Below are 18,061 nucleotides of genomic sequence, written 5' to 3'. Positions count from 1 at the left end.
CAGCCAATCAGATGTGTATGTGTGTGTGTGGGGTGGGGGGCTGTTGCACCCCTCCATGAAAATGGCTACCAGCACTGTGTTTGGACCATAAAATCGGGGGGACAGCCACAAATTTGGTAGGACCCTACACGTTGTACTCTCCTTTTGAGACAACTCCTTATCAACCCCATGATTGTAACATTGATTCCCATCATCTCAAATGTGGCTAGTAATTTTTCATGAGGCATGGTATTAACAGTTTGCTTAGATCCTGATAAATCAAATCCCCTGAATTACTTTCCTCCAATAAATCCCTTATCTTATCATAAAATGACAATAACTAAACACTTCTTTATATTCATTTTAGTTGTTTTTAACTGTTATCCAGATTATACTTTGATCAATAAAAGCTTGTACACTTACACACATTCTTGTATCCATACATTATTAAGTCGTATAGAATCAAACAAATTCATGAGAAACATAACACAGGTTTCCCTCGATATATACTGTACATGCATTCCTGGAGAAAGGTGCATAAATCAAATTCACATAAAGAGAACCCAGTTTACAATGGAATGGATAGGGATACGTTCCCACAACGGTGTGGGAGGCAGGGAGTAAGGCTGGGACAAGGGGTGGGGCATGGCGCAGCGGTTTTGCTCCTGGGGCTGCAGCAATCAGCAAATTGGCAGGAACTGTGAGTGGGTGCGGGGTGCAGGACATGGGGTGGCGGGGGCATGGCTCTTGCTGTTACACTCCCCCCGGAGAGCCGTGGGCTGGGGGGCTCTGCCGGACTCTTCCCAGGGGGGGTGTGGGCCCTGGACCTGTGTGCAGGATGACAGCAGGCTGCTGCTGCAGGCTGGAGCTGGTGGCTCCACCAGGCTCTCCCTGGTGTTCGATGGGCAGCTTTGGGGGGCTACAGCAAATTTTGGGGTGGCAGCAGCCCTCCTCCTAGCACCACTGCCTCATTCCTGCAAGTAAGGTTGGGGCAGGCAGTGGCACTGGGCTCTTCCCTACACTCCAGGTGGGTGGTGGTGGCAGCGCTGGTAGTAGGGCTGCTGTCACCCCAAAACTCGCCGTAGCCGTTGACCCAGTGGTGCCACTGGCCCCAGCCTGCAGTGATAGCCTGCCGTTCTCCCACGAGCATATCTGGGGGCCTGCTTACCCCCAGGAAGAACCTGGCACAGCCCCCCAGCCTGCAGTCTGCCTGGGGAGGGGGGTGCATAGTAGCAAGACCTGCCCGCTCCCTTCCTGCACCTTGCACCCACTCACAGTTCACACTGCCTTGCTGCCTGCTGCAGGCTGGGGCCTCCACTTCTCCCTGGTCACCCCAGTCCCTGCTGCAGCAGCCTCAAGAGCAGCCCACACCAGCTGCCTGTAGCCACTGAGCTGTATCATGCCCCAAACCTCTTCGGGCTCCATTTTTCCCCACTCATCCCAGCTGCTGCAGCAGACCCAGGGGCAGCCAACACCACCTACTTGCACCATGGTGCAGCACAGCCCAGAGGCTGGCGTGAGTGAGCCCAAGTGGAGCCCTGATTGCATAAGAGTGAATTTACCTTACATATAAGGAATTTTGGGCTGAAAAAGGGTGATTGCATAAGAGTGAATTCTCATATATAGAACCATATAAATTGAAGGAAACCTGTATAGGTGGAGCAGCAATTTAAAAATTTGATCCACATGTGTTTAAAATGTTAGTTGGGATCTAATTTACACAGAATAATGTGATACCTACCTGTTTATGGTTAGGAAGATATTTATCTAACAAACAGTCCATGTCATAATGCTCATCACATGGTTTCCTGTACTTTTTCTCCATTATGTCATGTCTGCCTCTACTGGAGATTAGATACCTAGCATGATGGATCACTAATTAGGCTCAGGATGGTACTCTTTCATCTTAAGTTGATAAGTAAAGCTAGAAAATGCTACAAATATAGTGAGAATTTCCTATAATTCTGAATGTTTTTTCTTTACTAGGGCTGGTATTTTTTTTTTCATCTAAACTATTTTAATGGTCTATACTGGATTAATTTATTTTGTTTCATAGAACATTCCAAAAGTGTTCAGGTTTATTTGACTTAAAATGACTTTTTTTTACCCTCAATTTTTCAACTAGCTTTAATTAAATTATTTCTGATTAGAGATTTGCTAATGTCTGGGTGAAAGGATTTCATTTCTGTCTGCTGGGAATGGATGTTACTTGTATGAATGCCCATAGCACGCACAAGGGAGGTATCCACTTGTGACTGAGAAAATTAAAATTATCATTGGTCTTGAGACTGACCTTTAATATTTTCAGTGCTGAAAAGTAGGTCTCTGGTCATAACATTTCCTGAAAATCACACAGAGGAAAAGCTTGAGGACTTGCATAATAGAAATGGGTGGAATGTTAATGGTTTAAGGTGGCAAGGATATGTATCTAGGGTCTAACAATAAGAACTTCTGTTATAACCTTGGGGCTCATCCTTTGGAAATAACAGGGGATGTAAAAGACCCAGGGGTAACAGCCAATCACAATGGCTAATGTGATGTTCTCAGGGAGAAGGCAAATGCAATCCTAAAATGCATCAGGTGAGGTATTCCTAGGAGAGAGAGGGGAGAATCAATGTCATTGTTACCACCTCAGCTGAAATAAGGTGTACAACTCTGGCCACCTATAACCAGGAAAAATTAATTCCAGCTGGCAAAGGTGAAAAGAAAGACTACTAGGATGACCAAAAGAATGGACAGACTATATAACACCATAGGAGAGACAGGAAAAGCTTGACTTGTCTAACTAAGGAATACAAAGACTGAGAAAGGATGTAATTGCTATCCCTGAATGCATCCTGGAATGAACACCAGGGAGGAAAAAATTACTTTTGCTAAAAGTCAATGTTGGCTGAAGGACAAAAAGGTATAAAATCATCAAAAACAAATACAAGGTGGAAATGAAAAGCCTCTAACAAAATAGTGAGATTCTGGAGCAGTAGGTCAAAAATAGAGGACAAAAATCAGAATACTGTTAGACTGGAGCTTGATCAGTTTATGAGATTATATCACCCAGTTTCCTTTGATACAAAATGGGGGACTTAAAGACCTTTGGTCTTGATGACCAAAGACACTCCTTTTAGTTCTATGTTTCTATGTTCTTAAACCCAATTCTGTGAGAAATACAGGAAAAAAACTGTGCTGGCCCAACACAAATGAACAAAAATGGTAGCAAAAAACACAAATTATTGTCAAGAATCTGAAAGTATGTTGAAAGCACTGGGAAATAAAAGCAAAAGCTAAAGAATGTAAAGAAATGTAAGTAGTGACAGTGTGAATCCTGAACTGTCTGAATTCTGAAGGGTTAGGGTACATCCAGACGAGCACGCATGTGCTTCCTGCAGTGTCTCAAAGGAGTTTGAGATGCCACAAGATGCATGCCAGGAACAAAAAAATGTTCTCCATGCTGCATATTTGCAATGTGGGCTCAAAATTTGGTACCTGGATATCCAGGTACCAAAATGAAACCCAGATGAAAAAAGCAGGTCAGGGCATGGTCCGGAAGCATGCCCTGAGGTAAACCACGAGTCAGTCATCCAAGAAAGACACTCTGGTTTCTGACCAGAGGATCTCTATGGTGCTCCTGCTGACCTGGACACTGTCATGGGTAAGTTAGGAATGTAGGGGTGGCAGGGTTTATAGGTTTGGGTAGGTGTGGGTGGGTGTGAGGAGTGGTGGGGGATGTTGGAGGGTGTGAAAAGTTGGGGGGGATGTTGGTCCCCCACCTGGCCCCCGTGGCACTGGCAGCAGCAGGCAGCAGGTGGAGTTGAACCACCTGGTCCTGTCCATGCTCTGGCACTGCTTACACACTCTGCCTCTGCCCCCTGAGGTCCTGGCTGGGCTCCAGAGACAGGTGCTGGAATTATTCTGGTCAGGATGGCACTGGGTCACTGCTGAGGTCCTGAGCCTCCCCATCCAGGAGGGTGGCCAGGGCCTGGTTTGACTGCACAGTCAGGTCCATTATATGGTGTTGGTAGGCACAGTCAGGTCCATTAAATGGTATTGGTAGCCACATGGCATGGGGCCACCTAGGACACACCTTCCTCTGCCACTTCTGGGGGCTCTGATATGACTGGTAGCTCCTAGGCCTCCAGGGCTTCTCCTTGCAGGACCTGCAAGGGCTGCCAGAGTTCTACCAGGACCTCTTTTCAACCAAGTCATAGGATCTCCTGGTTAACCTCCTCCTGGCCCTGGCCAAGTGGGCCCTGTACATAATCAAGAAGGAAGCTGTGGCAGGGAAGGTGCCCAGGGACTGTTGGGCCACATTCCTCTCACTCATCCGTGCACATTTCTGGGCAGAGCACCATTGGGTGGTGTCCACTGGCTTGTTGAATGCTTTTGAGGACCAGTGGGCCCAGCCTGGGGGCTCCTGCTCAGTGTCCCCCTCAGAAGCACTTATTTTCATGTTTTGACCCTTTGACCCACCCACCACCCACCACCCTTTCATTTGCTTTTTTTGTTCCAAGAAATTCAGTTGTCCCATTCATCCATTGCCCATGAAAAGGGGCAACTAGTTAGCTGGGTGGACCTTAGCCCACAGTAAGTGAAGGGACAAACAGGCAGGAGCTTCTGGGGCCTGGCCAGCCAATTGGCTCAGCCCCCACCCCACTCAGCACATGGACTGCCCCCCCAACAGGGCCACAGACCCTCCTTGCAGAGTCCCAGCCCCTCCATGCAGGGTCCCAACTACCCTGCAGGATCCCAGCTACCCTCCAGGGTCACAGCCCCTCCCTGCAGGATCTTAGCCATCTTGCATGGTCACACCTCCCCCCAGGGTCCCAGCCCCCCCACACAGGGCCCATAACTCACCCCCACAACAGCACTAGATGTAGGGTGCTCAGAGCTGCTGCTGGCTTCCTGTCTCCCCCACAGCATGGCGCAGCCCTGAATAGCTCAGAGCTTGCACCACATGTGCTGCTTATAGCACATGTAGTGCTATCACCCAAGGGGCCAGAGGCACTCAGGGGGAATGCCTGTCACACCGAACCAGATCCTACCTCCGGCGGCAGCACTAATGGACCTGTGGGGCATGTGGGAGGAGGCATGTAGCAGGATCCAGCCTGGTGTGGCTCACTAATGCAGCTTTGCAGTGGACTGGGAGGCACAGCTCTGGGACACATGGCTCCTGTGCAGAGCCATGCTAGCTGCACAGACCAGGCCAGGTGGTTCGGGTTGGGCCAGTGGGGCATATTTTCCATGAGGCTCAGGCAGTGATGCACCATGGCCATGGCTATGCACAGCCACCTAAGCCTCATGGAAAATGCACCTTACCAGCCTGACCCAACCCAGCCCAGACCACACAGTTAGCATGCCTCTGTTCAGGAGCCACGTGTTCCAGAGCCACACCTCTCCCAGTCCACTGAAAAGCCGTGCTAGCTAGCCGTGCCAGGCTGAACCAGTGTGCGGGTTCCACTGCACACTTTGTGGAGGGCCCCCCCCACCCGGCTCCTACGGTGTATGAAAGCCATGCGCTAGCAGGCCAGGCCAGGCCTGTTCACCATGTACAGAACTTGAGTCATACAGTGCCATGTCACAGCCAGCTGTGCCTGCAGGGAGAGACATCTCATGCAGGGAGAGACATCTCAAGAGTCCTGCCCATGCCCAGAGCTGCTCCACCACCTTTACCTCCACCTGGTACCAGTTCTCCAGTGGGGAGGGGTTCATGAGGGACAGGTAGACTCCCCAGGTAGAGCAGTGAGCCCACACTCAAGTGGATCCCATGGAGTGTCAGGGGAAATTAGCTCACCTGCCACCCATCACCCACAGTCAGGCCAAAGCTCTTGACCCAGTTGACCCAGGCAGAGGAGACCACCGAGTACAATGCTTGTCAGGCGTTCACCCATGCCAGACCGCCCAAGTCCTGGACCACAAGGAGCATGTCATCAGCAATTGCTGACAGGACCAGTCACACTGCTGCCTTCTGGAGCATCAACCCTACCACTCACCTCCACAGGAGGGAGAGGAAGGGCTCCAGGGCCAAGGCGTACAGCTGGACTGATAGCGGACAGCCTTGATGCACCCCTCACCTGAGTGGGATGGCCTCTCTCAGGGTCCAGTTGAGCTTGACCAAACACTCTGCAGAGGTGTACAGCACCTGAAGACCCTGAACAAAGTGGGGCCCGAAGCCAAAGGCCTGCAGCATGCCTGTGATGTATCCATGATTGACTCTGTTGAATGCCTTCTCCTGGTCCAAGGACAGGAGGATGAAAGACAGTACAGGAGAAGAAGGTCCCAAACCAGGTACAGGTTGTCAAAGATGGAACATTCAAGCACTATGTACATCTGGTTGGATGGATCACGTCCACCAGCATGGACCGCAGGTGCAGCAAGAGGCCCTCCTTGTAGTCCATGCAAGGTCCTCCTTGTAGTTCATGCAGAGGAGAGACATGGAATGCGAGTTCCTCAGGTCATGGGGATCCCACTTCAACCCTCTTGTCATGACACGGGGAGTTCCTCACTTCCCTTGGATTTGACCCAAACCACAGCAAAGTCCAGGCCAAGGACATCCCAGAAGGCCCAGTAGAACTCTGCAATCAGCCCATAGATGCCCACCATCTTGTTGCCAGGCATCAGGTGGAGGGTGGCCGAAAACTTGGCCAGGGTCAGAGGAGCTACCAGCCAGTCCCATTCACCTGTGCTGACCTGTAGGCATCCCTCCCATAGGTTCCAACAGGCTTTGGCATCAGTCAGCTCCAGGGAGAAGAGATCTTCATAGAAGGCTCGCGCATGCTGGCGCATCTCACCTGGATTCGTGAGCGGGGTGCTGTTACCCACCAGAAAGCAGGTGGTGTACTTCTTGATCCCCCATATCCTCTCCAGGGCACAGAAGTGGGAGCTGCAGTCCATCTCCTGGAGGAGCTGGATGCACGAGCAGACTTCTTTGCCAGTGGGACAAGCAGACATCTTCCCTGCCCAGCCCATGGGGCACTCATCCTGCCCAGGGTTTGGAGCTGGGGAGGCTGGGCCCAATTAAGGATTTAGGAAGGGACGGAGCTGAGGACCACCCAGGTCCCCAGCTTTTCAAGGGGCTCGAGGGGGACATACTTGTCCTCCACCATGAGTCCCCTCTCCATCACCTTTTGTGCAGCAGCCTCTGATGCAAGGAATAAGACCCCCTTGTCAAGGAAGCAGGAGGCTGCCACGATCTTGGGGGGGCCTCACCACTCAAGCCAGGGTCTGCACCCAGGTCTCAAAATGCAGGTTTTCCTGCTCAGGTAGTTCACACTTCACCCTGTGCCTGTGGGTTAGTGCTGGAAAGGGGGCCCTGCCACCCAAGCTGGAAGAGCCTATAGTGGAGGATCCAGGCCCTGCAGCTGTGAGCCACCCCACAGCCGCCTGTTCATAACTGCAGTTCCCCCACTGGGGAGTCACACTGGTGGGGCCAGGACTAGGGCCAGGGACAGGCTGAGTGGGTTCACTGGCTGGTTAGCATACCTTGTTCCCTCAGGTGCTGGTGGTCTAGGCTTGGGGGCAGGGCCCTTGCCCTTCCCACCCCCAGCTGTGGAGGAAGCTGAAGGGGAGCCCTTCCCACTGCCCTTGCCCTTGGTCCCTGCTGGTGGGAGGTGGCACTTGGGAACCCCTCCAGGAGGGCCCAGCCAGGGGAGATCTCTTGGCCCAGCTGGCTCCCTGCAGAGTCTTACTTGTCTCTGCAGCAGAGGTCTCAGTCTTCTCTACCCCTGGAGGAGGTCATTTGGACTGTGCCTCTGGGGTGGGGGCTATGGGGACATGCATCCCCCTGGGGGCTTGGCTGGGATCTGCCCCCATAGTGAGGGCTGCAGGAAGTTCTGTGGGCACATATTCCCCCCCACAAAGTTCTTGCTGTGCCATTGCTTCACATCAGGGAGGGTAAAAGAATAAAGAAACCCCAAAATGTACAGTGGAGCTAGTGACTCTAATAGGGTTGTTGGGGGAAAAAGAGGAAAGGGGAAGGGGGCTGAAGCTCACTGAGCTACATCTCCACAGGAAAAAAGCCAGGAGGGCTATGCTTGGGGAATGTGGGGGAGGGGGGGACATAGACACAAGGGCTAGGGAGATTCGAGCTGGCTTACTCAGCCACACAACAAACACCAGGGCAGGGAGAGTAGACCACAGGACTTACGACACAAGGGCAAAACAAACAGGGAAGGCTACTGAGGCCCACTAAAAGAAATATGGGAATAAGGGTGGATCAGAGAGGGAAGTTTAGGCATGACTAACAGATTAATTACTTTGGGAATATACAAGCTTATCCATGCATAGACACTTCAGAATGGGTGGTTCATGATAGTGCAGTATGGAGCTATATAGCATTTTTATTCCCTGCTTTTGATTTGGGAGAAAGAGTTTGACTCTAAAACCCCCATGTAATTTCTGTGTACCTCTGAGGACAGGGTCAGGGTCTCATGAAGTGGCCCTAATCAAAAGACAGAAAAACCCAATATGGCAAACGTAATATATTTTCCTGACTTTCTTTAAACTAGTCTGTAAAAATTTAATATATTATTCAGTTATATAATCTTCTGCATTAGGTTTACAGTTCATAGTGTTTCAGACAAAAGTCCCAGATAAAATAGTACTTCTAAAACAACCATTAAAAGTTCAAGAGCAGTTCATAAAGTTATGAAAATCACTGCAATTAACAACCGAACCAACTAGTGCTCTTCAGGACTCTGACAACTTGCTTGGTATTAGGATCAAACTGGGTCTGTTTTCTTCCATGGAATAAATAGATATAGCCTAGAAAGAAAAATAAATTGAAGGTTTAGAATTCGCCTGTGCAGTCAATTTAAAAGTTTTTCTAGAAAACAAAATTAACTTTGACAGGAAGTACATACTCCTTTATTAGACTGCCTGTTCTCAGTAAACCTGCATAAATATTTATAAAGGTTCTCTTTAAAATAAATGTGCATTCCAATGAAGCACATACCCTGTAGCATAACAAACATAAATATTAGTTTTATTTACCATCATGCTGGAAAGCTGCATCAACCTTTCCAATCTTTCCAAAGACACTGATTATGTTTCTTGGATAACCCTCATCCATGGATTGCCTATTTTCATCATATCTTAATAAAAACAAATAGAATAAGGAGTTATGGATAAGCAAGTAACATTTAGAAAGGCCAAACAACACCTGACACAGAAATGCTGCTGTTCTTTAAAATGACTGGACTGCTATTATGTGCCTAGGTTTGCATGTGCATGAGAGGTGAGAGAGATGAAAATCTTTACCCTATTGAAGAGAATGGCAAAATCCCTAATGATGCCAGCATTTCATCTCAAATAGTCTTTGATTATTTTCCTTGGATAACCCTTATCCATGGATTGTCTTTTTTCATCATAGCTTAATTTATAAAAGATAGAATAAATATTTATAGATAGGCAAATAATATTTAGAAAGATCAAAACAAGACCTAACACAGAAGTGACACAGTTTTTACTGGAATAAACTAACCTGACTAAACTATTACAATTGTTATTGTTCTGTGTATATGCATGAGAGATGTGAGAGATTGAAAGTGCTGTCCTATAGAAATGAATAGCAAAACGTCCAATGATGCTAGGATTTCACTGACAGCAGGGTCACCCAACTTCTAAGCAAGTGAGGACCAGACACCACACTGCCTGCCCATGAATAGCTGTCTTAGCTCCATTCTTCCCAACAAGGTAGCCCAGCTATCATATGCTAATCATGGTGGGATGCTGCTGGAACACTGACTCCAGCAGCTGCTCTATTCCCCCCTGGAACTGTACTGCACTGCAGGGATTGCTGGGGCCTGTCTGCCTGTGCACCTCCTGCCCCAGTGGGCTTCAGTTGGTTGGGTGGGGAGGGGCACACAGCACAGCTCCCACCATTGCAGATAGCCTGCACAAGTGCATGTGTATGAGAGTGTATGTACAGCAGCAGGAGTGATGTAGGGAATGGGGGCCACATGGGAGCCATGTTAACTCTTTAGCCCACAGGCCATGAGTTGGACAGCTCTGATCTAGAAAAGGCATTGTGGTGTATATGTATTCTACTGGAATGGCAGGAAAAGGTAAACACCTGACTTGGTGCATTATCTTACAAGACTGCCCCAAATGACTATAACATTCCTAGCCTATATATACCACATGTACCACATACATATAGTGTCAAACCACTGAGGAAAGCAGAGGCCCTGTCTGTGTAATTTTAAACCATATTTGTCCAGGTTTCAACAATTTAGATAGTATTTTATGAAAAATCTTGATGCATCTTTATAGGAGAATGGTGGTACTATGACAGTGTTAGTCAATGAGTCCTGTTCAACAGAATCCTAAACTGTTTTCACAAACTAAGGTGCCATTGGACTATAAGGAGGGGACCTGTTCAGAGCAACACGCTGCAGAAAAAAAATTCTAAACAAAAACAATGAAATTTAAACAAATTGTAACCCCAAAGGCTAAGTACAGATAGTCAAAAGTACAAGGCTAAATCAATTCAATCTTTGCAGTTTAGTCTAAACTGCATAAATTGAACCGATAAGAAAGTGAACAGACATTCACTTTTGATTCTGGAAAAGCAGCCACGGGCCTGCAGTGACCCAGGCCAGAAGCCAGGGGGGGCACTAGAGTATGCTTCCCTGCTCAGCTGGAGCAGACAGCCTGAATCTGGAGGGGAACTGGGACAGAAGTTCAGTAAACCAATATAACCTAAATCAGTTAAGTCTGATATTACATTCATCCATATTTATCTTAAACCAGCTTTGACTGTTTTGAAAGTGATTTATCTTCACTGCACTTCTGTTGTGTTACAGATTTGAACCAGTTTCCAATCACTTATACCAGTTTATGTGTAATTTCTGTCCCTAGGCAAAGTGAAGTACAATTATACTTCATGCAATTATAGAGAATAATAGAAAAATAGGAAAACCCCTGCCTCAGGTTTAGGATCATCAGTGTCCAAATCATCCATCCAAAATGTTCACTGAAGTGAACACTGTGACTTGACTTCATATTGAAGGGAAAAAAAATCCAGCATGATAGCAGTTCTTTTACCTTGATGTTTGAGAGTTACAGGAATATAATTCATGATATTACAAGAAAAAATTGCATGTTTGTGGGTTAAATGTAGGCAATTTCCTAGAAAATCACCTGTTTATAGATTTTGTGGATCCTGCAGCATGTGATTCTACCTCAAATAAACAATTCTAGAAGACGGTTACAGAATCTCCTAGAAAGTTTAGTATTTTTAGCAGAGTCGTTATATTTGGAAATAAATCCCATCAAAAATCTATTTAATTTTATGTACCCCAGCTAAATTAAGTGCTATTTTATATTATTCTTCACAGTCATCCTTCAGCCACATGAAAGAGAAAATATGTTAAGACTGCTGTGCATTAAAACTTACCTCCAGTACTTGTTGGCTACAAAGAAATATGTTTTCCTTGTATTCTTATCACTGAAAGCTGCATTAATTCTTTTAACAGTCTTTGGAAAGCCCAGCTGATGAATTCTTTTAGGGTAACCATGGACTACATTGGATTCTTTGAAAACCCAAAATTTGTCCTCTGCAAAGAAAAAAAAAAAAGTGTTTCATCAACTGGTTCTGCTAACAGTAATCATGACTTCTGCTAGAGCTCATTGAAATATTTGTTTTCATCAGCAAATACCCCTGTTTCTAAAAAAAAAAATATTCTTTCACAAAAATTGTCAGATGAGCACTTCATAGATTTTGTAGAAAATGTTGCAGCTCATTCAATAACTTTTTTTTACAGAACTTGTATAAATGCATTTTCTGAATGCTCATAAAAAAACTTACACTCAGAAGTTCTGAGCACTGTAGATGTCTGACATTTCAAAATTTCTCCAGGGTTTCCCTGACTTCTAGGCATCCTCCTGCAGTACTGGTTCTTTCTTTACCTAGAATGTAGGCTCCTGGGATCAGAATTCTCTTTTTCTCAAAACCTTTGAGCAACCTTTGTTGATGATAAATCTTTTGTTAAGCTCCAGTCCAAAAAGGTCCTTTCCAAAAACTCTGATAGGAATTTAACTTACAACTGACAGTGAATTAATTAAACAACATCACAGAACTACTCAAATTAACATTTTAAATTTAGAAAAGGCATTTCTGCTTGAAAATTAAGTTTAAATGGGACTTCATCTAAAGGGAACCAGGGCAGATTCCTTAATTGCACATTCTGTGAAGCAGCCTAATTACAGCAAATTCATATGTCAGAGACCAAGAGAAACTAAGATTGTGTTACCTTTAAAAAGAACAAATTGATCTTTTTCAACATCTTCATAAGCAGCTTGAATTCCAGCTGGCAGGGTTGGCCAGAACTGAGAGATTAAATTTATCTCAGTCTCTCTTATTTGCGGATGCTTGCGCCACAGGTACCTGATTGAGAGATAATTTGAACATTAAAGCAGTTCCACTTTAGCCAGAAGCAGATCCAGAGTTTTACAAGCCCAGGTGCAGGGACAGCAAACAACACTGCAGAGGTGAGTGCATCCCTCATCCTAGACTACACTGTGGGAGCAGCAGCTGGGGGCTTTTTAAAACCCCCAAAGCTGGTAAGAATACTTCTCTCTACCCATTTCTGCTCAGAGGCATGTCCCCTCCCCTTCCCTTCCCCTTATCCCCTACCTGCCATTGCTGCTGTGCCCATTGCCCAGGGGTGAGGGGAGCTCCAGAGCTGCTCCATTTGGGCTGCACAAGGGTTGGGCTCATCCTGGGAAAGCGTCAACACTAGCAGACAGATGGGTTCCTGCCTGTAGGGAACACCCAAGGGGACCAGGCAGAGTAGGGAAACCTGCCCATGCACTGCTGCCCCCGCTGTCACTGTCCTGGGCTGAACTCTCCCTACACTCAGAACAGCAGGGGAGAGGGGAAATGAAAGGGAGGAGACAGGGAAGGGAGAGGAGGGGACACGTCTCTGAACATGGAGGGGAAAGGAGGGGGCAATTCTTATCTTCAGGGATTTAAAAAATTCCCTGGCTATGGCTCCTGCCATGTGGTCAGAAAAGGAGGTGTGACCGCACCACTGCATCCATGTGAATGCACCCCAAATTTGAACCCAGTTCAAAGAGGACATGAGTCTGCTACAGCTACTACCTCGTAGAGTTAAGTCTTGAGCTACTTTTGTGCTGAAGAGGAAAGCGTCTATTATTGCTGAAAACACATGATGTGGAAAGGTCATTACACAATATCCCCCTCTTTCTTAATAGACCTGAACATATAATGGGTAATAATTGCAAATAACACATGGTCTCAGTTTCTCAAGACTTATGAATCTGGCTTAGAATGCAAATAGAATTTCCCTATTTCCTTTTTACAAAATGAGAGCTGGTGGGGACCCTGTACCAGGATTTAACAGGTCTCCAAATTTCTCTCACAGCCTCTACTCGTACAAACCACTCCTACACTGTGCTGCCACACTGGATTGCCCACCAAGCTTGGGTTTCATTTCCACTGGAAACAATAACAATTCCTTTACAATTACAATATGCAGTGAATATTTTACCACTTACAAAGACCCTTTGGAATCAGAAAAAAAACCATTCCAACTTAGGGAAATTTTAAGAAAAGACAAGATGCCTGCTAAGGGGGGATTCAAGCCACCACTTGGAGATATAGGTGGTGACTTTCTAGTGATATTGCTTTGTTTGCACTACATTTCAAGTAGTCTTTTTATTTTTGTGACTGAGGGGGAAGAATTTTTGGTACTTTTGCTTCCTTCTCAGTACTGCAGTACAATGCACCACCACACAGGCTTGTTGATTTTACCTGCCCTTAAAGAACAGCATTTCTCCACGCAGAGTAGCAACAGCATCAAAAGACAAATTAGGGTCACACGTTCTTGGAGTTGAGGGTCCAGTTGGTTGAACAGGTTGCAGAGATTGTCCTACATGAGGATCAAAGAATAACTTAATATTATATCAAACAGAAAAATACAACTGAAACTCTGCGTGAGCCAGGGAACATCCCCCACCCCCACTTCTATTTAGTGAAGATCAGGAAAATATGGATTGCTCTCAGGATAGGTAACCCTGGGAAGTTGTGTAATGTCCTTCATTGGAGGTTTAGTAAGAGCATGTAGACAAACCATTTTTTTAGATTTAGGTATATGTGACCCCAGCCTGGGGCAGAAGAAGAAACTAGATGACCTCAGCAGATCCCTTCCCTCTCTACTGTTTATGCTTTCTCTGGGAGCACTGTACGATAACACTAGATGGTTTCTTAAAATAATCACTTCTAATTGATTAAGCCATATTCTGTGGAAAAGCAGAATTAACTAAGTGAACCATTAGGTGCTGATTTTCTTACCATAGATAGCTTGAATGCCATTAATGTCATCTTGAGGGAGATGAAATTCTTTAGTGTCTCTGTAGGCATAATTTGGGTACATCAGAGAACCAGGATCAGGAGAATGAGCCAGACCCAATGAATGGCCTAACTCATGGGCAGCAACAATGAACAAGTTGTAGCCTGCAGAATAAACATAGTGCTATTAAAATAGATGCCATGTGTTTGAATATCTAGTGTGGTTGTCTAAATGGGAAAGAGCTTTCTATGTCAAAACCGAACACACTACACGTTAGAGATATTTTTACTTATTCTGCAAACACAATGGCCTAAACAGGTATAGTAGAAAAAGAATGGTTATATGAATATATAGTCTAATCAGGCACTAAGTAAGTTTACATTTATTTATGACAAAATGTGATAATGGACAAAGACACCAGCTAGCATTGGACCCTGCTGTTCGAAGGTAAGTAGAACAACACATAAACCTTGCTAGAAAGTGGGGCTTGCTGCCAAAGGAAGTTACTTTTCTCAGCACCATTCTTTTTACTCTTAACTAGTTACAGACATGAGAAAAAAACAACCCAGTGAGCAAATCTACATAAGACACTTACTGCACACTGGCTTAATAACACTGTTCAGTAGCATATCATGGCAAAAACTGTGCTGATAGCCTACTGCGCAGTGTTATTAGGCTAATGTGCAGTAAACATCACTAAATAACCATGTGCCAGCACTACTGCGAAGTAACTTTAGGTACTGCACTTTTAGTTAGTCTTTGATTAAGGAAGCAGTAAACTAAATGTGCAGTATCTAAGGTGGGTTAATGAATGTGTAGACAAGCCCAGAATGAAGCTCAGCTAACTCCAACCTCTTACAGAACTGCTTTCCTCAAAGAAGTCTCTCGAAGGGAGGGAAGAAAAAGTATCTTGGGGCCAGAATCATCTACTCTTATTCCAAATATAACATTGGAAATCAATGGAACAACTCAAGATGTAAATTGCTATATTACCTGAGCAAACAAGGCCAGCATGGAAAATCTTACCCTTACTGTTTTTTGTCCAAGTTTCCTCCTCATCAAAGTGAACATCTCCACCAATCCGGGGGCCTGGCTGAAAAGCATGGGCCAGTGTCCCATGGGGTCCATAAAAGGGATACCCATCACCATGATCTAAAAAAAAGTAATAAATTAATTTCTTCAGTTGCCTCTGTAATTGATGATGGCTAATGACTGCTTGATAATAGGCATTACTTTGTAATCGGTTAGATTATTTTTTCCTAGGTTTTTCTTAGGTTAGGTATTAGGAAAAGCTTTACCGCTAGGAGGGTAGTAAAACGCTGGAACAGAGAGTTTGTAGAATCTCCATCCTTGGAGGTTTTTAAGACCTGGCTAGATGAAGCCTTGGCTAGGATGATCTTGTTGGGGCTGGTGCTGCTTTGAGGAGGTGGTTGGACTGAGGTCCCTTCTAAACCTAATTTTCTATGATTCTATGATCTATGATTATTGTGTTATTTTGTATCACCTCTGAATTGAAAAGACATCATTATATCTGCTGCTCCATCCTCAATTTTTCTGAATGTCAGTGGTACTACATTACTCCAGACTTCAAATGCTTGTTTGATAGCCTCATCCACATCGGCTGGTCTCATGTCAGGTGTGCGGTTTATAATCCTTTAGGATAAAGCAAACATTAGTCTATGCACATTGACACGTGCAGGTTATTATTAACAATACATTGCTGTAGTAAAAATATTTGATATTTGATGCAAAATTTCTTATATCCATGTTTTGACAGAGGAATAGGTAGCTTGATATTCAAGTCCGCGGTACTTATAACTCCTCCTTTAGAATATAGAATGTGCCAAAGTCCAGAAGGGAGGGCACAGCTTTCTGTTTTTAGGCCCACATATTTGCAAGTTTCAGCCTAACTCTGTTAGCTCCACAAATTGGTTAGAGAACTATTACCTGTATGTCAGATCATTTCTTGGCCACTTTGGATTCCCATCAATTAAAACATACTCGCCGATGTCAGGCACACCGCATCTGGGCTGCTTCATCATTTCCACAGTCTCATTATTTAACTTCCCAGTCACTTTTAGTCCAAAAAATGACTGCATTTTCTTGAGCTTTTCAGATACAGAATCAGTGATCTTTCTCTTAAAAGAAGGGTGCAATTCTGTTTCCAGACCATAGAAATTTCTTAGATAACCCTGCCAAAAACAAGAGTGATGAATGTTGGTGAAAAGTCAGAGGTTCTCCTCAGCCTAGCAACCATAGAGCTAGCATGGCTGGGGCACACAAGTTTCTGAGCTGATAGCACCTAAGGAAGTGACTGTGTGGGTGTCTGGCTACTTCAGTCTCCCCGACATGAAGATATCCATATATCAACCAAAGACAACCTTTGGCAGGAGCTCTATCACTACAGCTCTGCCACTACATCGCATGTTGATAGTTCAAAGCCTTGTCTAAAGCATTCTAACCTTGGAGTCTGTGTTCCAAGGAACTAGGATGGGTTACTTTCTTACTAAATTAAAATTCATGATAAACTTCTTCTTGATATGTAGATATCCTGTTTTATCAATGAATACTGTTGCCAAAGAATCTTAAAAATCTAAAGTTACCTTACCAAATTCCAGTTCAATTTTTATTAATGATGATCGTTTAGCCCTTATTTTCTGGGTAATACAGTTAGCTTCAATACTGTTAGGTACTAGCCCTCAGTTATTATGCAACTCTGAAAACTGGTGAACCCAGTGGATGTTGCTGGATGGTGAGTGTTTTGAAAAATCAATAGCTTGATTTAGGAAAACAAATATGGATATCAAATCCTCATTTTTGTAAATCTATAAAAAAAAAAATCTTGGCCCCAGTAAGTAGACGGTGCTATAACTTCCTAATAAGGAATAGTGAGTTTTATAGCTATTAACATTTCTGGTTGTTCTTTTGGGGGGTATATACTTGGATATATGCCTTATTTTAGGTGTGTAAGAGATCCCACGGGAATAAATGAGACTACTCAGCATATTGACTTAAAACTAAGGACTCATCTGAGTGCCTACCTGAATATATGGAACCACAGAATCTGGTTGTAAGACAGCATCATTCATTTATGTTTCCATATTGTTTTCACTTTGTTATATCACATCTGATAGGATAGATTGTAATAAAAACAAACTAAATGAAACTCTTAATCCTGCTTTGCCAAACAATTTTCATTAAGATAAATTGAGAGACAAGAAGAAAAGAGTTTCTTTAAGCCCTCTTTAACTTGGTTTATTCCAAAAAAAGAGGAAAAGAAGTGCAATTTAACATTTATAAAATCCCTTTTATGAAACAGACAAGAATATTCACTCTGAGATAGAGAATATAGGAGCCATGGCAAGTATTTACCTCAGCAAGCATCATGGTGTCAACTTCTGGAGCCAAAGGAGCAGCCGAGGAAAATGCTGCATATGATAGCAGCAGGAGTGGAAGGCTTTTCATTCTTACTGTCATTTCTGCACCTGTTTACTTGCAAGCTAGCACACACCTCTCAGACAGTGCGGTTTATGTAGCAGATGTGTCCAGCAGCTGGAGCTTGATTCACTATGTATAATATCGTCTCAGAAGCAAAAAAATTATGATCCAAACAGATTCATCATCTAGTGATGCAACAAAGATTAGCTAATAGATTTCCGCTCTTGCAGTCATGTAATATATTTAATAAGAGTTACAAATAAAATAAGTACTGTGATTTCATATTCTTTTCCTTCCTCATTTACACTATTTCTCAGCCAAGTGATTACAGTGTTTCA

At 44.7% G+C, this 18,061-nt stretch overlaps 1 protein-coding gene across 1 annotated transcript; it reads right to left on the bottom strand.

Moving 5' to 3' along the window:
* Positions 1-8,560: 8,560 nt before the first annotated feature.
* On the bottom strand, positions 8,561-17,861 carry LOC149875246 (interstitial collagenase-like). The gene is made up of 10 exons (XM_090031761.1): positions 17,658-17,861; positions 16,233-16,477; positions 15,790-15,938; positions 15,312-15,437; positions 14,288-14,449; positions 13,748-13,865; positions 12,225-12,358; positions 11,369-11,528; positions 8,962-9,062; positions 8,561-8,733 (listed from the first exon to the last, which is right to left on the bottom strand). Exons 1-10 carry the CDS (start codon positions 17,760-17,762, stop codon positions 8,633-8,635), a joined length of 1,401 nt encoding a protein of 466 aa, XP_089887887.1. The 5' UTR covers positions 17,763-17,861; the 3' UTR covers positions 8,561-8,632.
* Positions 17,862-18,061: the final 200 nt, after the last annotated feature.

Source organism: Crocodylus siamensis, chromosome 1 (genome assembly GCF_052110815.1).
Source record: "Crocodylus siamensis isolate JL-2025a chromosome 1, ASM5211081v1, whole genome shotgun sequence".
NCBI lineage: Eukaryota > Metazoa > Chordata > Crocodylia > Crocodylidae > Crocodylus > Crocodylus siamensis.
The sequence above is the reverse complement of the archived record's forward strand: the minus strand, read 5'-3'. Positions and strand labels throughout refer to the sequence as shown.

Coding starts and splice junctions, on each gene's coding strand:
- LOC149875246 (XM_090031761.1), bottom strand. CDS start 17,762: ATGACAGTAAGAATGAAAAGCCTTCCACTCCTGCTGCTATCATATGCA. Junction 13,866..14,287: donor TGGCATTCAAGCTATCTATG/GTAAGAAAATCA, acceptor ATCCTCATGTAG/GACAATCTCTGCAACCTGTT. Junction 11,529..12,224: donor TCAATTTGTTCTTTTTAAAG/GTAACACAATCT, acceptor TTTTCTTTGCAG/AGGACAAATTTTGGGTTTTC.